The sequence below is a fragment of the Trichomycterus rosablanca genome, chromosome 18 (genome assembly GCF_030014385.1).
Source record: "Trichomycterus rosablanca isolate fTriRos1 chromosome 18, fTriRos1.hap1, whole genome shotgun sequence".
NCBI classification, from domain to species: domain Eukaryota; kingdom Metazoa; phylum Chordata; class Actinopteri; order Siluriformes; family Trichomycteridae; genus Trichomycterus; species Trichomycterus rosablanca.
Genome location: NC_086005.1, coordinates 7,003,622 through 7,022,107, shown reverse-complemented (window position 1 = coordinate 7,022,107; position 18,486 = coordinate 7,003,622). Strand labels below are relative to the sequence as shown.

At 40.8% G+C, this 18,486-nt stretch overlaps 1 protein-coding gene across 2 annotated transcripts in view; it reads right to left on the bottom strand.

Moving 5' to 3' along the window:
* Positions 1-18,486, bottom strand: part of il11ra (interleukin 11 receptor subunit alpha) — a 52,254-nt gene continuing 33,768 nt past the window's right edge. The window contains exons 2-12 of one of the 2 annotated variants that reach the window (XM_063014057.1): positions 16,162-16,252; positions 14,111-14,177; positions 13,590-13,753; positions 11,083-11,197; positions 10,394-10,560; positions 8,611-8,777; positions 7,548-7,692; positions 6,581-6,676; positions 5,160-5,262; positions 4,205-4,287; positions 1-2,516 (exon numbers count right to left, since the gene is read on the bottom strand). In XM_063014057.1, coding sequence (XP_062870127.1) covers positions 4,206-4,287; positions 5,160-5,262; positions 6,581-6,676; positions 7,548-7,692; positions 8,611-8,777; positions 10,394-10,560; positions 11,083-11,197; positions 13,590-13,753; positions 14,111-14,177; positions 16,162-16,252 — 1,197 coding nt within the window. In that variant the 3' untranslated portion in view covers positions 1-2,516; position 4,205. The remainder of the gene's footprint in view (positions 2,517-4,204; positions 4,288-5,159; positions 5,263-6,580; positions 6,677-7,547; positions 7,693-8,610; positions 8,778-10,393; positions 10,561-11,082; positions 11,198-13,589; positions 13,754-14,110; positions 14,178-16,161; positions 16,253-18,486) is intronic. The other variant, XM_063014058.1, reaches the window with a different exon arrangement.

Below are 18,486 nucleotides of genomic sequence, written 5' to 3'. Positions count from 1 at the left end.
ATCGGCTATTTGTTTTAATAACCACTGCAAGTTGGAGGCAGAGACATCAGACATCACTCTCACTTATGTTTACTTTTGTGAATCCCACAGTAAATTTGAGCTTCCGACACTTCACAAATGCACAGTGTTAAATCTGACCTGACTGCAGGTTCAGAACACGAGAAAATATGTGTGCTGTTTACAGATGGGTGTTGTGAGAACAAAACATTAAATGGAAGGCATTTTGAAAGTACACATTATGTCTCGTGATATTAGAATTTGATATAAGCCAAACAAATATAAAGTGTCCGGGAGCAAAAGGAAACGTCACAATCGTCACAATTTTTTTGTATTAGACAAGGCTGCGTAATAGAGCTTTGCTGTCTGTATCATCAATAATAAAAAGCCAAAGAAGACCGGACCATTCTCATGTCTGTGTCAAGCAAGATTATTACAATGGCACACAATTTTCACAGATGATGCATTGATATATAATTAAAATATATATACAAAGAAAACAGTATATTTGTGCTTAATTTGAATATACATAAAATAAAAAACAACGAAAGCACACATGCACTGTTCAAGCTTTATGTCACTGGAAACGATATAACAAGGATCTGTTTATTAAAACCTGTTTACAACAATAAACCCAAAACTACATTTATTTCTCAATTAATCTGTCATGATAGAAGCTTTAATAAAGATCTTAATACCACAATGATGCATTAGCTTAGGAGAGTACTCGGGCCTGAAAAGTGAAAGATCAGAAATGGTGATGAACATCTGAAGAGATTAATTAAAATTCAGTGGTCCCCAACCACTCCTCATTTATTACTGGGCCACACAGAAAGAATAAATAATTAGAGATCGCTACAACAGAAATTACATTTCCAAAACTCTTCGAGTGTTATTGTCCCCAATCACCACTAGGTGGGAGCAGCGTCTCGTTGCAGCAGAAATTCAGGATTCACACTGATTTTCCATGCAATAGTTATTCTATTTTAAATCCCCCCCACCGGTCTGTGAAATTGTATCTTATATGAAACCGTTCATGGTGCAAAAAAGGTTGGGGACCGCTGCTGTAGAAGGCACATTAGTGTTAAAGCAACCAGAGATTTGCGCTTAAGCAGTAAACTTCATGATCTGAATCCAAATACATTTCAGTTGAGCTAGTTTTAGCAGGACAGCTAAAAACTACAATGTTCCATTTATGGACCTGCAGTAGCTGCATGGACTTACGTACATTAAGCTAAAGGTTGCACATACTACATACAGAACCACCAGCTACATTGTCCAGTCTCTGGTTATACAGCTTTTAATGTGTAAAGCAGCATGTTTTCATTTTTTTTACATTAATGGCTGTGTTCCAATCCATACCATTCAACAAAATCAGTGTTATTATTTAAACTACTGTTTATTACGTGGTTTGAGACGGGGGCTTCTGAAATATGTGAGGGGGTGGATGTCCCCATAGGATGGATAGGATGTCCACAAGATGCACAGACCTTCCATGTTAATGCAGGCTAACAGTAATGCAATACAATGAACCTGTCAAAATGTACAATACAGTCCTATGTACTCATTAGCAATCAGCATTATGCTTCTTAATATTAAACTCTGTGCTGGTTCTGTTAAGACCGTCATGTGAAGTTCTGAGTGAGGCTTCAACATGCCGCTAATGTAAAGCTAATTTAATTACATTCACTTTGTTTTAATGTTATTTCAATACTTATGTCTTTTTTCTTGATGCATTTCTCATTTTAATGTGAATACATTTATGAATCATATTTATTCACAGCTCCTGTTGTTATGCGAGCTGCATGCCAACTTCATGTCAGAAAGTCTTACAGAATCATTACTGCTGGCCTTACCACTGACCTAAAGACACAATGATGTCAGCATTTAAAATGTGCAGCATCTGTTTAAGAAAGAAGAAGAAGAATGATTGTTTTTACACGTGTTCTGAAATGATTTAAGGCTGTATGGTTTCAAGAGAAGCCTTAAAAAAAAAAAACACAGCAAATCTTCATCTCGATGTGAACGGAATAAAAACCCAGAAAAATGCATTTGCTAACTGAACAAATAGCTGCAAATCATCTTAATGCATCTGTGTCCATGCTCAGGTTTTGTCCCTTTGAGTTGGACCATGCCATCTTTATCTATAATGCCCAAAACCGTGGCCCTTTAATCTTCACAGCATTCTAAGTGATGCCAGTCGACCGGGACGAGTCTGTATGAAAAAGCTTAAGTGACGGAGAACTGCTCAAACTTTGTATTAAAAATCTGCTGGTGTTTGTGGTCCGAAGATGGCAAATCGACTTTGCCAGGCACAAGCTGGTAACTGTTCCTGTTATGTTGTGCTACACTGCAGAGTTATTAGTGTTCACAGTTCTCCAGACTCAGAGTTCCACTGAGAGCAACAGGAGAAAGGTGGTGCATCGTTTCTGTCTGGGGTTGCTGCTGAACCAGTGGTGATGATTCCCAGTGATGAAGCCCTAACAGGGCTGGAAAACAGACAGCGCCAACCTGCGCATCTACAGAGGGCAAAAGAAAGTGTCAGCAAACAAAAACTTATTTACTCATTACTTGTTTACTCATTTTTGTGTAAATTTACAATCTGATTATTCAATCAAATTTAATCTGTTTACATGTTCAGGCCAGTAATAATTATAAGTAATGATTATTTGCAGTTAATCTTGTATGTTTTATTTTCTACACTGTGCTGCTATTGTTACATTCAATATAATCCAAGCAACTGAGGGTTAAGTGCCTTGCCCAGTGGCTCAATAGTGGCTCAAACTAGCAGATGTGGGGCTGGACCTTCCGATTACTAGTGTAGTATCTTTAACACTGCTTTAATTATTTTTGGAGTTTTGCATTTCACCTGTTTTGTCACAATTTATTTATTACGATTTGAACATCATGTTTTACACACTTTGGTTACATTCATGACAGGACAGGTAGTTACTTGTTCTGATTCATCACAAGATTCATCAGTTTAAATCTTTAATGTCAAACACAGTCATGGACAATTTAGTATCTCAAATGTTTTTGGACTGTGGGAGAAAACCGGAGCTCCCAAATGAAACCCATGCGAACACGGGGAGAACATGCAAACTCCACACAGGAAGGACCCGGACTGTCTTGCTGCGAGGCGACACTAAGCCACCGTGCTGCCTCTTTTCTCACAATCTAGTCATTTCCTATTCCACAATTGTAAATTCCTCTACTAATACACCACCCCTGCCCTGACCAAGGACAGCCACAGACTGCTTGTAGTTGCTTGTTGCTTCTCTGTGTACACAGAGACACTGAGCTGCACGAGCACAACCGGTCACACCTGTAGCAGCAATTCGGTCAGTATTTGTTTCATTGTTGAGGGGGAATGGCAGGGCCTGCAGATGCACTCTCTCCCCTAATCAAGCGTACATGTGTTAGGTCTGTATGCCCATTACAGCATCTGGTGTATATCACTTGGTTCCATTTGCTTATTTGTGCAGTAACTGGTCTGTTGTCTACGAATGGACTTAACATACTGTATAGTCTACATCAAGTAAAAAATATGGAGTGTTGTTTTTTTTTTTTTCATGTAGTGTTTATCAGCAGTCGGCCAGTAAAATCAGTTTAGCTACTTACAAGATACTTGAATAAAAAAAGAAACCATGCTGGAAAATGTAATTAAATTATACACTATAATACATTATAATTTAATAATTTAAATCTGATTTTCCATTATCAGATAGGAAGATTAGCTTCACTGAAGCTACTGACTACTAATTTATCCTGCTCACAAAATTCTAATAATTGAATGATGTATTTGCTTTGCTTATTTAAGAGGCTGACTGACTCTAGGAGAGTAATTAATTGTAAAACACAGTAATGTGCATAAAAGGTCTAAATATATACACTAAATCCACTGTATAGAAGACTTTGCTCATATCTCTTTAAATCAAATGTTTATACAATAGTTATGTTTTATGTAATCATATATAGACAAATTCATAAAGATATTTACTTTACTGTCAATATCTGTCTTCTGTACTTATAAGATCATTTTGTAAATGCACACAGGCCCTCCACCCTCTGAAACACATCAAGCTCAATTTGGAGAAAAGGCACCAACAGACGTAACAACTTCTGTCTGAATCAGTAATCACTATTGCCAGTAATCAGCTAGGAAAACTTTCAGGGTGGGTGCTTACAAAAACCTGGAACAACTCACTTTAGATCGGCAGGGACTTCATCTTCATCATGGAGGTTAGTTCTTGTTTTGTCACACTGCCCCGCCTTCTCTTCCTCATCCTGCTAAATAAATAAAATGCTATTAAAAGATGAATAAGTCATGTAATGATTGGCATTGAAACGTGTCCAGGTAGACACTGTTATTATTGTGTTCCCTTTTTTCTTTCAAACTAAAGAAGGGTCAGCAATTTACATCACTGTATAAACGAGTGGGTGACGCAGGGATACATTTTGCTAGCCCACTACACTGCTGGGGTCCACAGTGGTTCTACTTGCCAGGCCGGTGTCTACATACAGGCATGATCGGCTAAGTTCAGGGAGGGACAAGGGGGTGTCCTGTCTGAGGCGTGTTACTGCTCTGCACCTGTAATTCTGGGAAAACCAAACCCACTGTGACCCTGATCAGGATAAAGCAGTGGTAAAGCATGAAAATTAAATGGAATAAAGTTTTTATTTATTTTTATAAACCACTTTATTATGGTCAGGATCATGGTGGGCACTACCCCCACTTTTCCGCCTAACAAAGCCAATCATCTGCATGTGAACAGTCAACTGGCCACTGTGGATTTAAACCCTGGAACCCAGGGTAGTGGGCTAGCGCAATTTTTTGCGGTGCTATCTAAAAGCCTGTTTGCATATCCTTTACAGGAAAACACTTGTAAATGCTGAAAAAAATGCACAAAAAAACCACATGGAAACGATACAGCACATTTAACACCTTACTTACTACTAACCAATATGTAAAATTTAGCAAAAAAATAAAAATAAATGCAGTAAGACTTGCAGAAGACTTTCCAACACACACACTTCCTCTTTAAAATAACACGTGTTTTAGGAAACAAAGCCTGAAGTGCCTTCATAAAAATTGCTCAATTAAAATCCACTGTTATTCTGCGTTTCAAAAGGAGTCGTATTATCAGCAGTGCACCACTCACCATAGAATGACTGTGACCACAAAAACCACAGCCGCCATCACCGCCGCTAACAACCCGAGGATGATCAACAAGTCCTGGCTTTCATTATCATCAAACGATGAGTCTGAGACAGAATCACAGGATAAACACGTGCATTTAGTTGTTTATGTACACACACACACACGCACGCACGCACACATGTACATTTCATTGTTTTATGATCACGTTTTTGGTGGGTGGCACTAACAGTTCATCAGTGTATAGAAATGAACACAAGATCCTCCGCTGTCCAATGAAAAGAAGTGGCCGGCGGCTTCACATGGTGTATATATATTTCATGTGATCTTTTCAGCTATAACAACAGCCACTCTTCTGAGAAAGCTTCTCACAAGACTTTGAAGTGTGGCTGTGGAAATTTGTACCCACTCAGTCATAAGAGCATCTGTATGGCTGGGCACTATGTTGGTCAAGAAAACCTTGATTGATGCTCCAGTTCATTCCAAAGCTACACCAAGCTTTACTTCATTACTAAACTGTTGCTGCAAGTTGAAGGCTTATATATACACATATATGGACGCTTATCTATATATATCTATATTGCCCGACATGATTTGCTGTGTCTAGAGGGAAGGATTGGTGGAACAGGTCCTTCATTGCTGCTGCCGTGATAGAGAGAGCAGTATCGCCTACACAGATTCATGCCCTCCTATCTCACACCCCATCTCTGGCAGGTGAAAAGAACTGCACGCTTGTCAGAGTCCAGAATGGGTGTCTGCAGCGGCGGAGGAAGTTACAATTGGGGAACTGGATACAGATAGATTTGGACAAAAAGGGAAAAAAGCAAAAACAGAATTAAAACCAGAAGCAGAATTTAATGAGTAAATTTAACTAAACCTCTGGGGAGAGCCGGTTGATACACAGGTCATATTTTAGCCAAGCTGTTTCAAAAGTAAAAGACCTGATTCTGTTTTATGTAGATACTTTAGAAATTCCACCAGTGTTTGTGCAACCACCACCAGTCTGTGAATGCACTTCTCCAGCCTTCTCTGATAACGATGAGTTCTGCAGACGTAGAGCTGTGTGCTGTGTTCACTGGCTCAGTGAAAAGATTCAAACCTGGAAATGTTTAACTTATTACAGCTGAGTGAGCCATGGCGGCGCCAGACACATGGCCAGCATTATGAAGCTGATGTGCGCTGCGATTGGTGCACGTTGTGGCTAAATAGAGAAGCCCTGCCTCCAAAACACCAAAGGCCGAGCACATCTGGATAGAGCTGAAAAAAGCATCTGGACAAGATCTCAAAGACAACTAACGACGCGTGTTCGATCAGAGCTCGACTAGTCTTTTTTCTACTGCCAAATTTTAAGTGTTTTTACAGACAAAAAAAGAAAGAGTGAGATCCTAATTTAGCTGTTCTTTAACTATACCTGTGATCACATACCTGGAGATTTTTCTGTTGCTCTTACTGGAAATGTGGCTGGGCAGAGCAACCCATCAAGAATCTCCTCAGTCGTCTCATCAGGATTCAAGGAAGGGTCTGAAATTGCAAACACTGTATTAAAAAAACATTTCCATATGTTTCTGGAGTGTTTCCTACCTTTCACCCAATAAATCAGGGTCCTGACCAGTTGGAATTAATGATTAAATAAAAAATTTAAAAAAAGTCAGCACTGAAGAAAAATTTGATCCACATACCTGCTTTGTCACAGTTTTTACCTTGAATGCCCTATAGCCAAACATGTTCAGCAATTATAACCCCTCTAGACATAGACAGTCATGTCTGTGTAGACACCTGACTGGACAATAGTACAGCTGAGATATGAACGCCAGGTCTCAGCGGTAGTGGGCTAGTGTGAAATTACCACTGTGCCACAACAGGACAGTTTCTAGGTAAACAAAATCCATCAATGGCATTCCCCAGACAAGGCCAATATTGGTCCTGCGTATGAACTTTAGGCAAGTATTTGAATCAAGTGTAAAAATGATACAACTAACTTGCACAAAGCCAAACTAGACCTGACTGATCAGAGTTTGCTTGTTTCAATGTTTATTATGCACTGAATAATTACCAATCAAAGTTGAAGTGCCCCTAATAAGTGCTTCTCTTGCAGTCTGCACACATGGACAGTCAGCATTTCATGATCACCACAAAAGTCTAAAAACTAGACAACACAATTTGGACAGGGACTTTGTCTTGTCTTAAAACTTTTCCAAATCAACCAAAAAGGTGCTTCATTAAAATAATTAGCAGCACTAACATGCAGATTTTCCAATGACTTGAAGTGGGAAGAACATCTGAAGAAACTGTTTAAAATTTACTTCTGTCCAAATATAGTCAGTGTTCTCTGTGGGATTCTGTGTGTGTGTGTGTGTGTGTGTGTGTGTGTGTGTGTGTGTGTACAACTCACCACTCCAGGGCTGGCCCTGCACCACCTGACTCCACTCGCTCCATTGGCTGTGGTTAATGAAATAATCCTGGGCTCGTACTCGGATGTGGTGAAGGTGACCCACCAGGGCGTCCATGATCATGGTGCTCAGATCTTCCGACTCAAGCTGCACACAACAGCCAAGTGCACGTTTAACACCACACTAAAAACATCAGAGCTGACCTGCCATCCACTATTGTTTCTAGAATGTGTCTGGATCAAGTTGCATATACCCAGTCAATTAGTGTAATTTAAGTTATTTTTTTTAGTATTTTATTTCTAAAGATAAAAAAAAATGTTTTCTTATCATTTTAGGTCCATGAGCATTGTCTATAGAACCATTTTTAAGATTTCTGCATTCCTTAGTTGTAGTTTGATGTTTCTTTTTCCCTATCCCATAATGAGAGAGCTCAGGAGTGGGGTTTAGCAGCAGCAGTAAATATGCTAACCCACTAGTGCTGGGATCCAGGGTTCGAATCACCAAGGGTGCTATCAGCGGGTCGGGCGTCTTCATACAGACATGATTGGCTATGTCTGAGGAGGAGGGGATGACTGAGGTCCTGTGATGGATTGGTGTCGTTTTGGCTGTGCGTTACTCCATTGCACCCATAAGCTATAAATGATTCCACATAGACCGGAGCCACTGTGACCCTGACCAGGTAAAGCGTCAGTAAAACATGAAAACATTAAGCTCAGCTCATTAAGTTTAGCATTTTTTGGAAGAGTGAGAATCAATTTCTCTCAGCCATGTCTGAGCTTCGACTCTGTTTATGTCAGCGGCAAACTCTGTTTAATCTGATTGAACTCGGACGACAACGACAAGCTTGAAAGCTGTAAATGTGCTCGCTGCATTCAGCATTCACTGCAAAAGCAGTTTTGTTGCGCATCATGTAAACACATCTTTGGTCTTACAAAATAAATTGTCATTATTTTGTTGTGTATAAAATGTAATATACTGTACATTTATGGGGTTTTGATGTCTGACACTTCTTTTCTTCAGTAGTAAAAAACACAGGTGCTGCTAAGCTACTGTTATTAATCTCACCTTGGACCAGAGGTTAGAGCCCACAGGTCTGTACTGCACCTCGTACTTCAGTGGAAACGTGAGCAGATTAGCTGGCCATGAGACGGGGTGCTGCCACACCACATGCAGCTGAGTGGGTTCACCCTTCACACCCTCACAATGCAGTGCCTCGACCGGATCAGGCTTTACTGCAAATACACACAGGAGAATGAAGTAGGGGTCGACTGTAATACATTTGAATCCATTCCAATCTGCAGTTGCACCATTAGTGTGTGTTATATAAATGAAATGAGCCAGATAATGTTGGAGTGGCTGGCGTCTTCACGTTTTCACTGCCAACTGCTCCAAACAATGTTAGCCAGTTGCTACAACATTACTTGATTTAAAACAAATGACTTTATTGTTCTGGGGTTGCTAGGGTACATAGTAAAAAGTGCTTGGTGAGTTTCCTGACATGCTAAATTTGACTCAACAATAGGGTTAATACATTAATAACAAACAGATGAACTTACAGAAGGTTAGTTTTATATTAAATAGCTTTTACTAATTTATTAAACAAAAAATCTTTTACTCAATTCATTCCACATATATCTGTTTTAAGACTACACATGAAGCATGTAAAACATGTGAGCCCACTTCTGCTGAGATCCGGGGTTCGAACGAATCAACAGCTGGATGGGCGTCTACACAGAAATGATTGGCTTAACAGCTAAATCACTTGAGCTACTAGGGTTGTTAAAGACTTTGTGGCCAAAATATGTGGACAGCCTTTTGAATGATCAAGTCCAGGTGTTTCAACCACAATCATGGCTTACAATCCTAGAATTTATCTGGTTTTATCTTTGGCAACAGTTAGAGAAAGGGCCATTCCTGCTTCAGTATGACTGGGCTCCTGTGCACAATGCAGGGTCAATGGACATCTTTGGGTTGATTTGAAATGTTAATGGCAAATCAGGTCATTTCTTTGAGAACATCAACGTCTGACCTCACAAATGCTCTTCTAGCTGAATGGATGCATATGTCCACACACACCTCTAAATCCTGTGAAAAGCCTTCCAAGAAAAATGAGCACTTTTAAAACTGCAAGACAGAAGCTCTATATTCATGCCTATGGTTTTGGAATGGGGCTTTCTCATAAGTATTTTGTGAACAGTTGAGTTCCGTTATGTTTGCTTACATTTTTAACTGAAACCTTTGCTTGGTTCGGAAGAATAATTTTGTCACAGCCCATTTTAGCTAAACACAGCAGAACTTGTTTTGGTGTGAGACACCTGATATTTAAACAGCTTATGCTGTTTAGTTAACGCTACATGACTTTCAATGTGTTCATATCGCTGTACAGTTTACGCTACACAACTTGATCTCTTGTAATCAGGAGTCTTTTAAGTCATTGTGGTTTTCACACTACACTATTGATCAGTCATAAGGGGGTCACACTACACGATCTATCACAAGGAGGAATCACAGACGAGTCTGTTTGGTCTCCAAAACTACGTTTTGTCACGAAAACACACACAAGAAGTGACACGGGGGTATAATGATACCATGTCCAAAAATGCATGTCAACAAGAAACTAGCAAAGCAAAGTTGTTTGTGTGCTGATTTGCAGCGTAAAAGCAAGGAGGAAAAAGAAATTTGGCTGAAGGAGTAGATCTGGCTACACGAAAAATTGGCGAACACTGATTTGCCTCCGAGCTGGCACATCTGGCAGTGACCTGTCGGCGAGCATATATCAGAAATCATGTAGTGTGAATTAGGCATTAAAAGAGACATTAGCAAGGTAGACAGTAGCGATGCCACTTACAGGTCTTGTGCATGTCCACAGATGCGATGGTAGATTTGGAGCCCAGAGGATTGACTTCAGTGATGTTTACCAGGTGTGTGATGGCCCAGAATGAAGGATTGCTGATGGTGCACTTGTTCAAATCGATACGCTCCTGCTCACATGGTTCTGGCTTTCCATTATCCACACTGACAGAGGGAAAAAGATAATAACATGTTATAACAATAACAAAATATCATTGGGCATAATTCCCTGTTACTTGCCCACCTTCACTGGAATCCTGTTTCAAATCTTAGAGGTGCTATTGGCCACCAGGGCCTCTACACTGACATGATTGTCTATGTCTTGAGGAACAGGAAAGGGATCAGCTAAAGCCCTGAGATTGACGCCTTGTCCAGGGCGTTGCGCACAATGTTTATAACATAAAGCAGATGGTATACAACAATGTACAACAATGGAATTCTTTGTTTGCATATCCCAGCTTCTTTAAAAGCCCCTGAAGCTGAAAGGGATAAGGGCCTTGCTCGAGGGCCCAACAGTGGAGGCATGGCAGAGCCGGGATTCAAACCCACAACCTTCTAGTTGCTTACCCACAGCTACCAGAGATTCTGGAAGGAACCGGACCCACTGCAACCAGGACCAGGATAAAGCAGTTGATTGAAATGAAATTAATTATTATAAATTGAATTTAAATTGTTCAGAAATCCGACCTGTAAGAGGCGATGTAGATGGTGGGTAAATACGTTGTCACTCTCTGTGTCCATGTGCAGTGAATATAGTAATGACTTGGCACTTTACAGGAGACACTCAGATGGCCTGGCAGATCTAAAAGATACGAACGACAACAAAATAAACATTCACAGTACATTTCACTGTCCAGAGTGACATTTCAGTAAGCAGACCTGTTTGTAAACCCTTGGGTACACTGCACAGGCGAAACACTATAAACAGAATTCATGTGATCTCGTGTAAAGCCAATCTCGCCCTTCCTAACAGGAAGCTGGAGTGCTGTGATGTAAGTCATTTCCTGTGAGAGGAAGTGCTCCAAGTTTTTACTCCTGGGTTAAGGCCTCTAGTTCAAAAGTACAATGCTGAAATGCTCTCCTTTAAACAAATACTTTTCCTGATCATTAAACTATGGTCACCAATAAACACTGGTGTGTTTTTAAAGAGTGAAAAACAAGGTTTCATAATTTGAAAGAATACAGCACTCAGGGTGGCACAGCAGTAAAAGTATGTTAGTCCACTACCACTGAGACATCAAAAGAAAACATGTTATCATTTTCTCTCATCGTTTTTATAATAAAATTACTTCATACGAAACTTTTTTTATGAACCCTCAAAACAAAGTCAATCTTGTTTGTATGTAGATGCCCGGCACCCTGATAGCACCGCTATCTACCGGTGGGAGTAGACTGCGCCACTCCAATATGAACAAGCCTACATATCTGAATACATGTTTTATGTTTTTTAGTTTATTAGGTACATGTAGCATACAAGTAAACATTGTAGGTGGAGCTCACAGATGATGACCAATACAGCTCATGTAGGCAAGTGAAAAAAGAAATGACATTTTTAAAAAGGGTCAAATCATTTGGCTTAGCAGACCATTTATCTTCTAATTTGTTTCCAATTGCAGTAGCATTACCAGGGTTTTCTTTCTAACTTATCTAAAATGTAATGCAGTTAAACAGTAAATATTTTATATGCATAAAAAACCTACACATTTCTGTCATATATCATCCAGAAACACTGCGACTTCTCTAAGCTCACATGAGATGGACTGACGCAAACTGGAAATGTGTGCTGTGGTCTAACGAGTCAAAAATAAATAAACAGGTTTGAATCTCAGAGGTGCTATTGGGCACTCGGGCCTTTATACTGACATTATTGTCTATGTCTTGAGGAACGGGAAAGGGATCAGCCAAAGCCCTGAGACGGATTGACGCATATTCTAGGGTATTGCGCCCAATGTTTATAAATATAACATAAAGCAGATGGTATACAACAATGTACAACAATGAAATTCTTTGATTGCATATCCCAGCATTAACAGTGTTTTTTTTTTTCTAATTTAACCAAAATGTAATGCAGTTAAACAGTAAATATTTTATATGCATAAAAAACCTACACATGTCTGGCATATATCAACAGCACCCAGAAACACTGATGACTTCTCTAAGCTTAAGCTCACATAAGACAGACTGACACAAAGTGGAAATGTGTGCTGTGGTCTAACGTGCCAGATTTTTTGAAATAATGGACATTGTGTTCCCCGGGCCGGGCCAAAGAGGAAAATAATTCCGACTGTTAACAATGCATATTTCTAAAGCCAGAGTCTGACATGGTACAGGGGTGTGTTAACACTATTGCCATAAGTAACCTGCACTATATTACATTACTTGCAGTTAATTCTGGAGCAACATCAAGACCTTTTTCAGGGACCTTCCTGTGTGTTTCAGCAAGACTGTATGTCAACAATTTGGCTTTACAGTAAAACAGTACAGGTGCTAGACTGGTATGTCATGCTATCAACCAGAAGGGTGCTTACATCTGTATACAATTGACTGTGTCTATAGGGGGCAGGCCAATAGTCGAGGAGAGATTCCTTATCTCTACTGTAATTACAGCCTCTGCTGGCCGGTTGAGGCGATGGTTCAGGGATGGCATTGTGTGGTTCTTTGTACCCGATTCTGAGCGCTGTAAGACTCTAGTAGGTGAAAAGAAGTAACACATTGAATTTAGAACAGGTCAAAATGGATTTGCAAATTATTGCTGTCCTCCATCAGGGGGCGCCAAATACTTGATTTGGCAGTTTTTACAACAGATGTTTTTCCCAACACAATTCTCATTTACCCAGGCTTGGGACCGGCACTAAGGGTGCACTGCAAGGTGTCCACCCACTGGCTAGGTACACATAATGCCATGCACCTTCTGTAATTTAGTCATTTATCTAGGAATGTGATAACTGTATGACTGTATGACTTCACTATTTTATACGAATGGGTCCTTCCAGTAAAGGACGCAGACGTTTACATGGAACTGCCGGGAATATGAAATGTGTGTTTCTTTAAGTCCTGAGACAGAAATAATCTGAAAGCAAACAAGCTAATCTCAAGTACGACCTGTGCTTTGCTACGGCCATGCAATATAACAGGATGTTTTAAACAGAGTGAATGGTGTACAGTGTTTTATTTAAAGCCCGGTGTTCACTCACATCCCAGCCGTAATCTGACGCTGTGGAGCACTTCTCCTCTCGACTCGTGGCAGCTGTAGTTCCCCTCCATGCTTGGTGTGGTGTTGGTGAGAGTGAGAGAGCCATCTGAGTTGTGATTCCTCGCCTGCACTGAGCTCCCGTTGTGTGTCCATTGCACCGGAGACCTGCCAAAACTCACAATCAATCTCTCTCAATCCCTTCACTTATTCTCCCCCATGACAGGCACATTAGCCACCCTTCACGTAAAACATACTTTCAGCACTTCATTCCCCCGACTATCTAAGTATTGATATGGTCCAAGAGGTGGCTTTTTGCACGGTACTTGGGCATGCCAGTTTTAGAGTCAGGGGAGTGCTAATGAATGGATCCAGTGTGTGACCCGGCTAGAAGAACTGAAGCCTGTGCCTTCAAAAAGGTGTGAAGCATGTCTTAAACTTATCTGTGTTTACCTAAAAGCTTGGCTCAACCTCATCATGCAGAGGCAGAAGATAGAAGAGACAGTGTAACAGATGAGAACATACCCTCGGTAAGAGCTTCCACAGGTCAGCGTCACGCTGCTGCCCAGGCTGCCAAACTGCACATCTGAAACTACAAAATAACACAAACAGGACATGGTCTAAAGTCAAACTAACAATGCATCATTAGTACAGTTCTGAAAGGCATCATTTATTGCAGTAAAACCACATCATTTGGAGAACTGTACATAGTGGTGTATTCTCCAGCTGGCTACTTTATTGGAAACACTAACAGGCCTTGCTCTCGGGTCAGCCTCAGTTCTTGATGGCATGGCCTCCACATGATGTTGGAAACATTGCTTAAAGATTTTGGTCCACACTAAATCAGCTAAACAACTGGGCCACAAATCTCATGTTCTACCACATCATATCATGCTCTTTTGGATTCAGATCTGGTGACTGGGGGGGCACTAAACTACACAAGTAAACTTACTGTTCTGTGTCATTGCATTTGAAATGACACCTCACTACCCTAAGTGAGCGAACTAAGTTTGGGATCTTGGAAAAGGACAGAGTGTGAGCGTGAGTGTGAGCTGGAGGAAAAGCAGATTGTGAGAACTGATGTTACAGTTCCTCACTGATCCTGCAGCCACCACATTTCTATCAGGAGCAAAATAACAAGAATAAAGTGTCAAAACACTCCCTGACTTTTACACACACACACACACACACACAAGTGGACAGACAGACTAACACACACACAAGTGGACAGACAGACTAACACACACACACACACACACACACAAGTGGACAGACAGACTAACACACACACACACACACAAGTAAACAGACAGACTAACACACACACACACACACACACACAAGTGGACAGACAGACTAACACACACACACACACACACAAGTGGACAGACAGACTAACACACACACACACACACTAGTGGACAGACAGACTAACACACACACACACACACTAGTGGACAGACAGACTAACACACACACACACACACACACACACACACACAAGTGGACAGACAGACTAACACACACACACACACACTAGTGGACAGACAGACTAACACACACACACACACACACACACAAGTGGACAGACAGACTAACACACACACACACACACACACAAGTGGACAGAGACTAACACACACACTAGTGGACAGACTAGCACAAACACACTACCACACACACACACACACACAAACACTAACACAGGCACAGACACACAATAACACACTCAAACACATTTGTGGGCAAAGACGCACACTAACAGATGCACACTAACAGACACACACACACAAGCGCACATACACACATACAGTCAAACACTAACATACAGGCACTAACACACATAGATAACAACACACTTGCAGACAGTAACACAAACATGCACACTAAAAGACACATACACACACACACACTAGCACACATTCAATTAAACACAAACACAGGCACTAACACACACGTAGATAATAACACACTTGCAGACAGTAACACAAACACACAAATTAGCATACGTACAAACTAACACACACACATACACAATCTTACACACTAACACTGTCACTCCAAGTCTGTATGTCTCTCTTTCTTTCTGTGTCTCTGTATGTCTGTCTGTCTCTCCCTCTCTCTTTCTCATGTGCCAGTTCTTACTGTACTCCAGAAACTGTCATGCTCAATGTCTGTTGTCAGGGAATACACATATTTTTTTAAACCCCTACCATTTCTACCCCTCGAGCCAGCAGGATTACTGCCACACACACACACACACACACACACACACACACACACACACAGCTTGAAATCTTTATATGAGCCATAAACAATGCTTGGGGATTTCAATTCTCTGAACAGATGTGTATTGTTTGTGCCAAACATGAACATGGTTTGGGGTTCTGTGCAAATTTTAGGGGCATCACATCTTCTCTTGGCTGCTTTATATTCCTGAAGTATGATAAAAGGTTAGCCAACACAAGCCATGCTTTATACCTGTCAAAACTTTCTATACAGATTTATTCTGAGGAGTTCCAGGTGCTTGTCATGAGCCAAAATACAGTTTGTAAAAGGTCGAGCATTTAGCTTACCTTCATTGCTCAGTAGCTCGGAGTTGACTAAGACTGAGCATAAAGTGAGGATCCTGATTAAACCTCCGGAGCATGACAGTAAGCCGGGCATCTGCACAAAACAAACACAAAAGAAGAAGAACATAAGCAAAGCCAAGATATGAGCAGTTCCAGGGATCAGCTGGCCGTGTACCACCAAGTTGTTTTCAGATCGTCCTTGACTGAGTTCATGTAGGAAACTCTACCTGCCTGCCAGCCATAAAGGCAACAGGCATGATAATTCTGGACAGAAGGCCTGTGGGACGACGCAACCACGACATCCGAAGCAGATGTGTGTACTTATCCTGTCCTTTCTCTATAAAACCATTAGTGTCAATAAATTTCCCTGCACTGCATATTTGACCAGTGAAGCAAAGCATGTCACACTTAGAGTCAAGAGAGGCAACATGGCTTCAGTGCTGAGTAGCTTAGAGAACACACCGTTCTAGGGATGCAAATGTTGCCAGTTTTTGGACACCTGACCATGAGCTTGTTGGACATTCCGTTTCAAAAGCAAATGGTATAAAAAAAAAAAAGTGACCTCTATGTGATCTTTTTAGCTATTTTTTTAACAGCCACTCTTCTGAAAAGGCTTCTCACAAGACTTTGAAGTATGTCTGTGGAAATTTGTGCCGATTAGGTCAAAAAAGCATTTATAAGGTTGAGCCTTTTGATGTTGTTCAAAAGGCTCAACTGATGTTCTAGTTCATTCCAAAGCTGTTCAGTGGGGCTGAGGTCAGGGCTCTGTGCAGGTCACTGGAGTTTCTTTAAACCAATTTGTCGATAAAACACACTAGCACACCAGAGCTGACACTCATCAGTTCAAATCTCAGCTCTGCTACCAACAGGCTGGGCTACATGTCTATTTAGTAATATTCATATCATCCCACAATTTGTGAATATGTAAATATATATTCTGGGTCAGCCTACTATCCTTGGGATCAAGGGTTCGAATACTCAACAGTGCTATCGCCTAGGCGTGCATCTACATACTCTAGAATAGAATAGAAACGCCTTTATTTGTCATACATACATATACAGATGTACAGAACAACGAAACAGTTTTTTCACATATCCCAGCTTGTTTTGGAGGCTGGGGTCAGAATGCAGGGTCAGCCATTGTACGGCACCCCTGGAGGAGAGGGGGTTAAGGGCCATGCTCAAAGGCCTAACAGTAGCTGCATGGCAGAGCTGGGATTCAAACTCTCAACCTTTCAGTTGACAGCCCAAAGTCCTACCCACTGGGCTAACACTGTCCCCACTACTACACTACTGGCTATGTCTAAGGGGGAGGAATGACAGAGACCCAACGATGGATTGTCATCCTGTGTGGTGTGTGTTACTGCACTGCATCCAGTGATTCTGGGGAAACAGAACCCACCACAGCCCTGACCAGGACGAAGCTGTGGTAAAAAAAAAAAATCAGATTCTGAGTTTACCCCACTGTTTAAATTATAGTAGATCATAGTCAGGCTTGTTAGGTTAAAACCTTACAGTTAAACATAAAAGTCATTTTACTGCTGGAACTTTACTGTTCATCATTCATTCATTTTCAACCAACTGCTTCATCCTAGTAATGGTCTACGGTGGATCTTGTGCCACCCAGAAACATTTGGTGTAAGGCAGAAATACACCCTGAATACACCGGGGCACTAATTCTTCTCATCCTAGGGTCAATTAAGTGTAACCAAACAACCTAGTGCATGTTTTTCTAATGTTTTTGGCATCACAGCAGATGTCTATACATGAGACTTTAGAAGATCACATTTTTGTACCCAGGACATTAAATAAAACAGTAGTTTCTATGTAGACATATCATCAAATGGCGCCTTTATGAATATTTAAAGTACCTTAGCTTTCAAAACCATTTTCCAAAAATACACTTCCATACTTTTTTGAAAAGAAAATGGAACAGCATCTCATTTCATTTAGGCACTAAGCACTGTGTGAAAGACACCCGCTGCTTCTGTAGCCTGCGGCACACAAGTGAACAGAAGAGTGATGTTCAGCGACGCATTCCAAAAAGGTCAGCTCATTCCAGTCAGTTTCAAGACGAGAGTAAAGAGCCTCGCTGTTCACAAACGTGTTATTTAAAAGATGAAAGAGCAAAGGTTGAACTGAGTCTCCAAATAAGATTATCAGCAGCAGTTCAGATCCATTAGGTCCCGATGCAGGAGCACAGGTAAACTTATAATCGCATAATGGCTTTACAGCAGGTCAATATAAAAGCGATCGCCATGGGTTACAGCACATTAGGGTAGATGGGTAAACAGACTGCAAGTCAAACAGTGGAACTATGACGTCTGT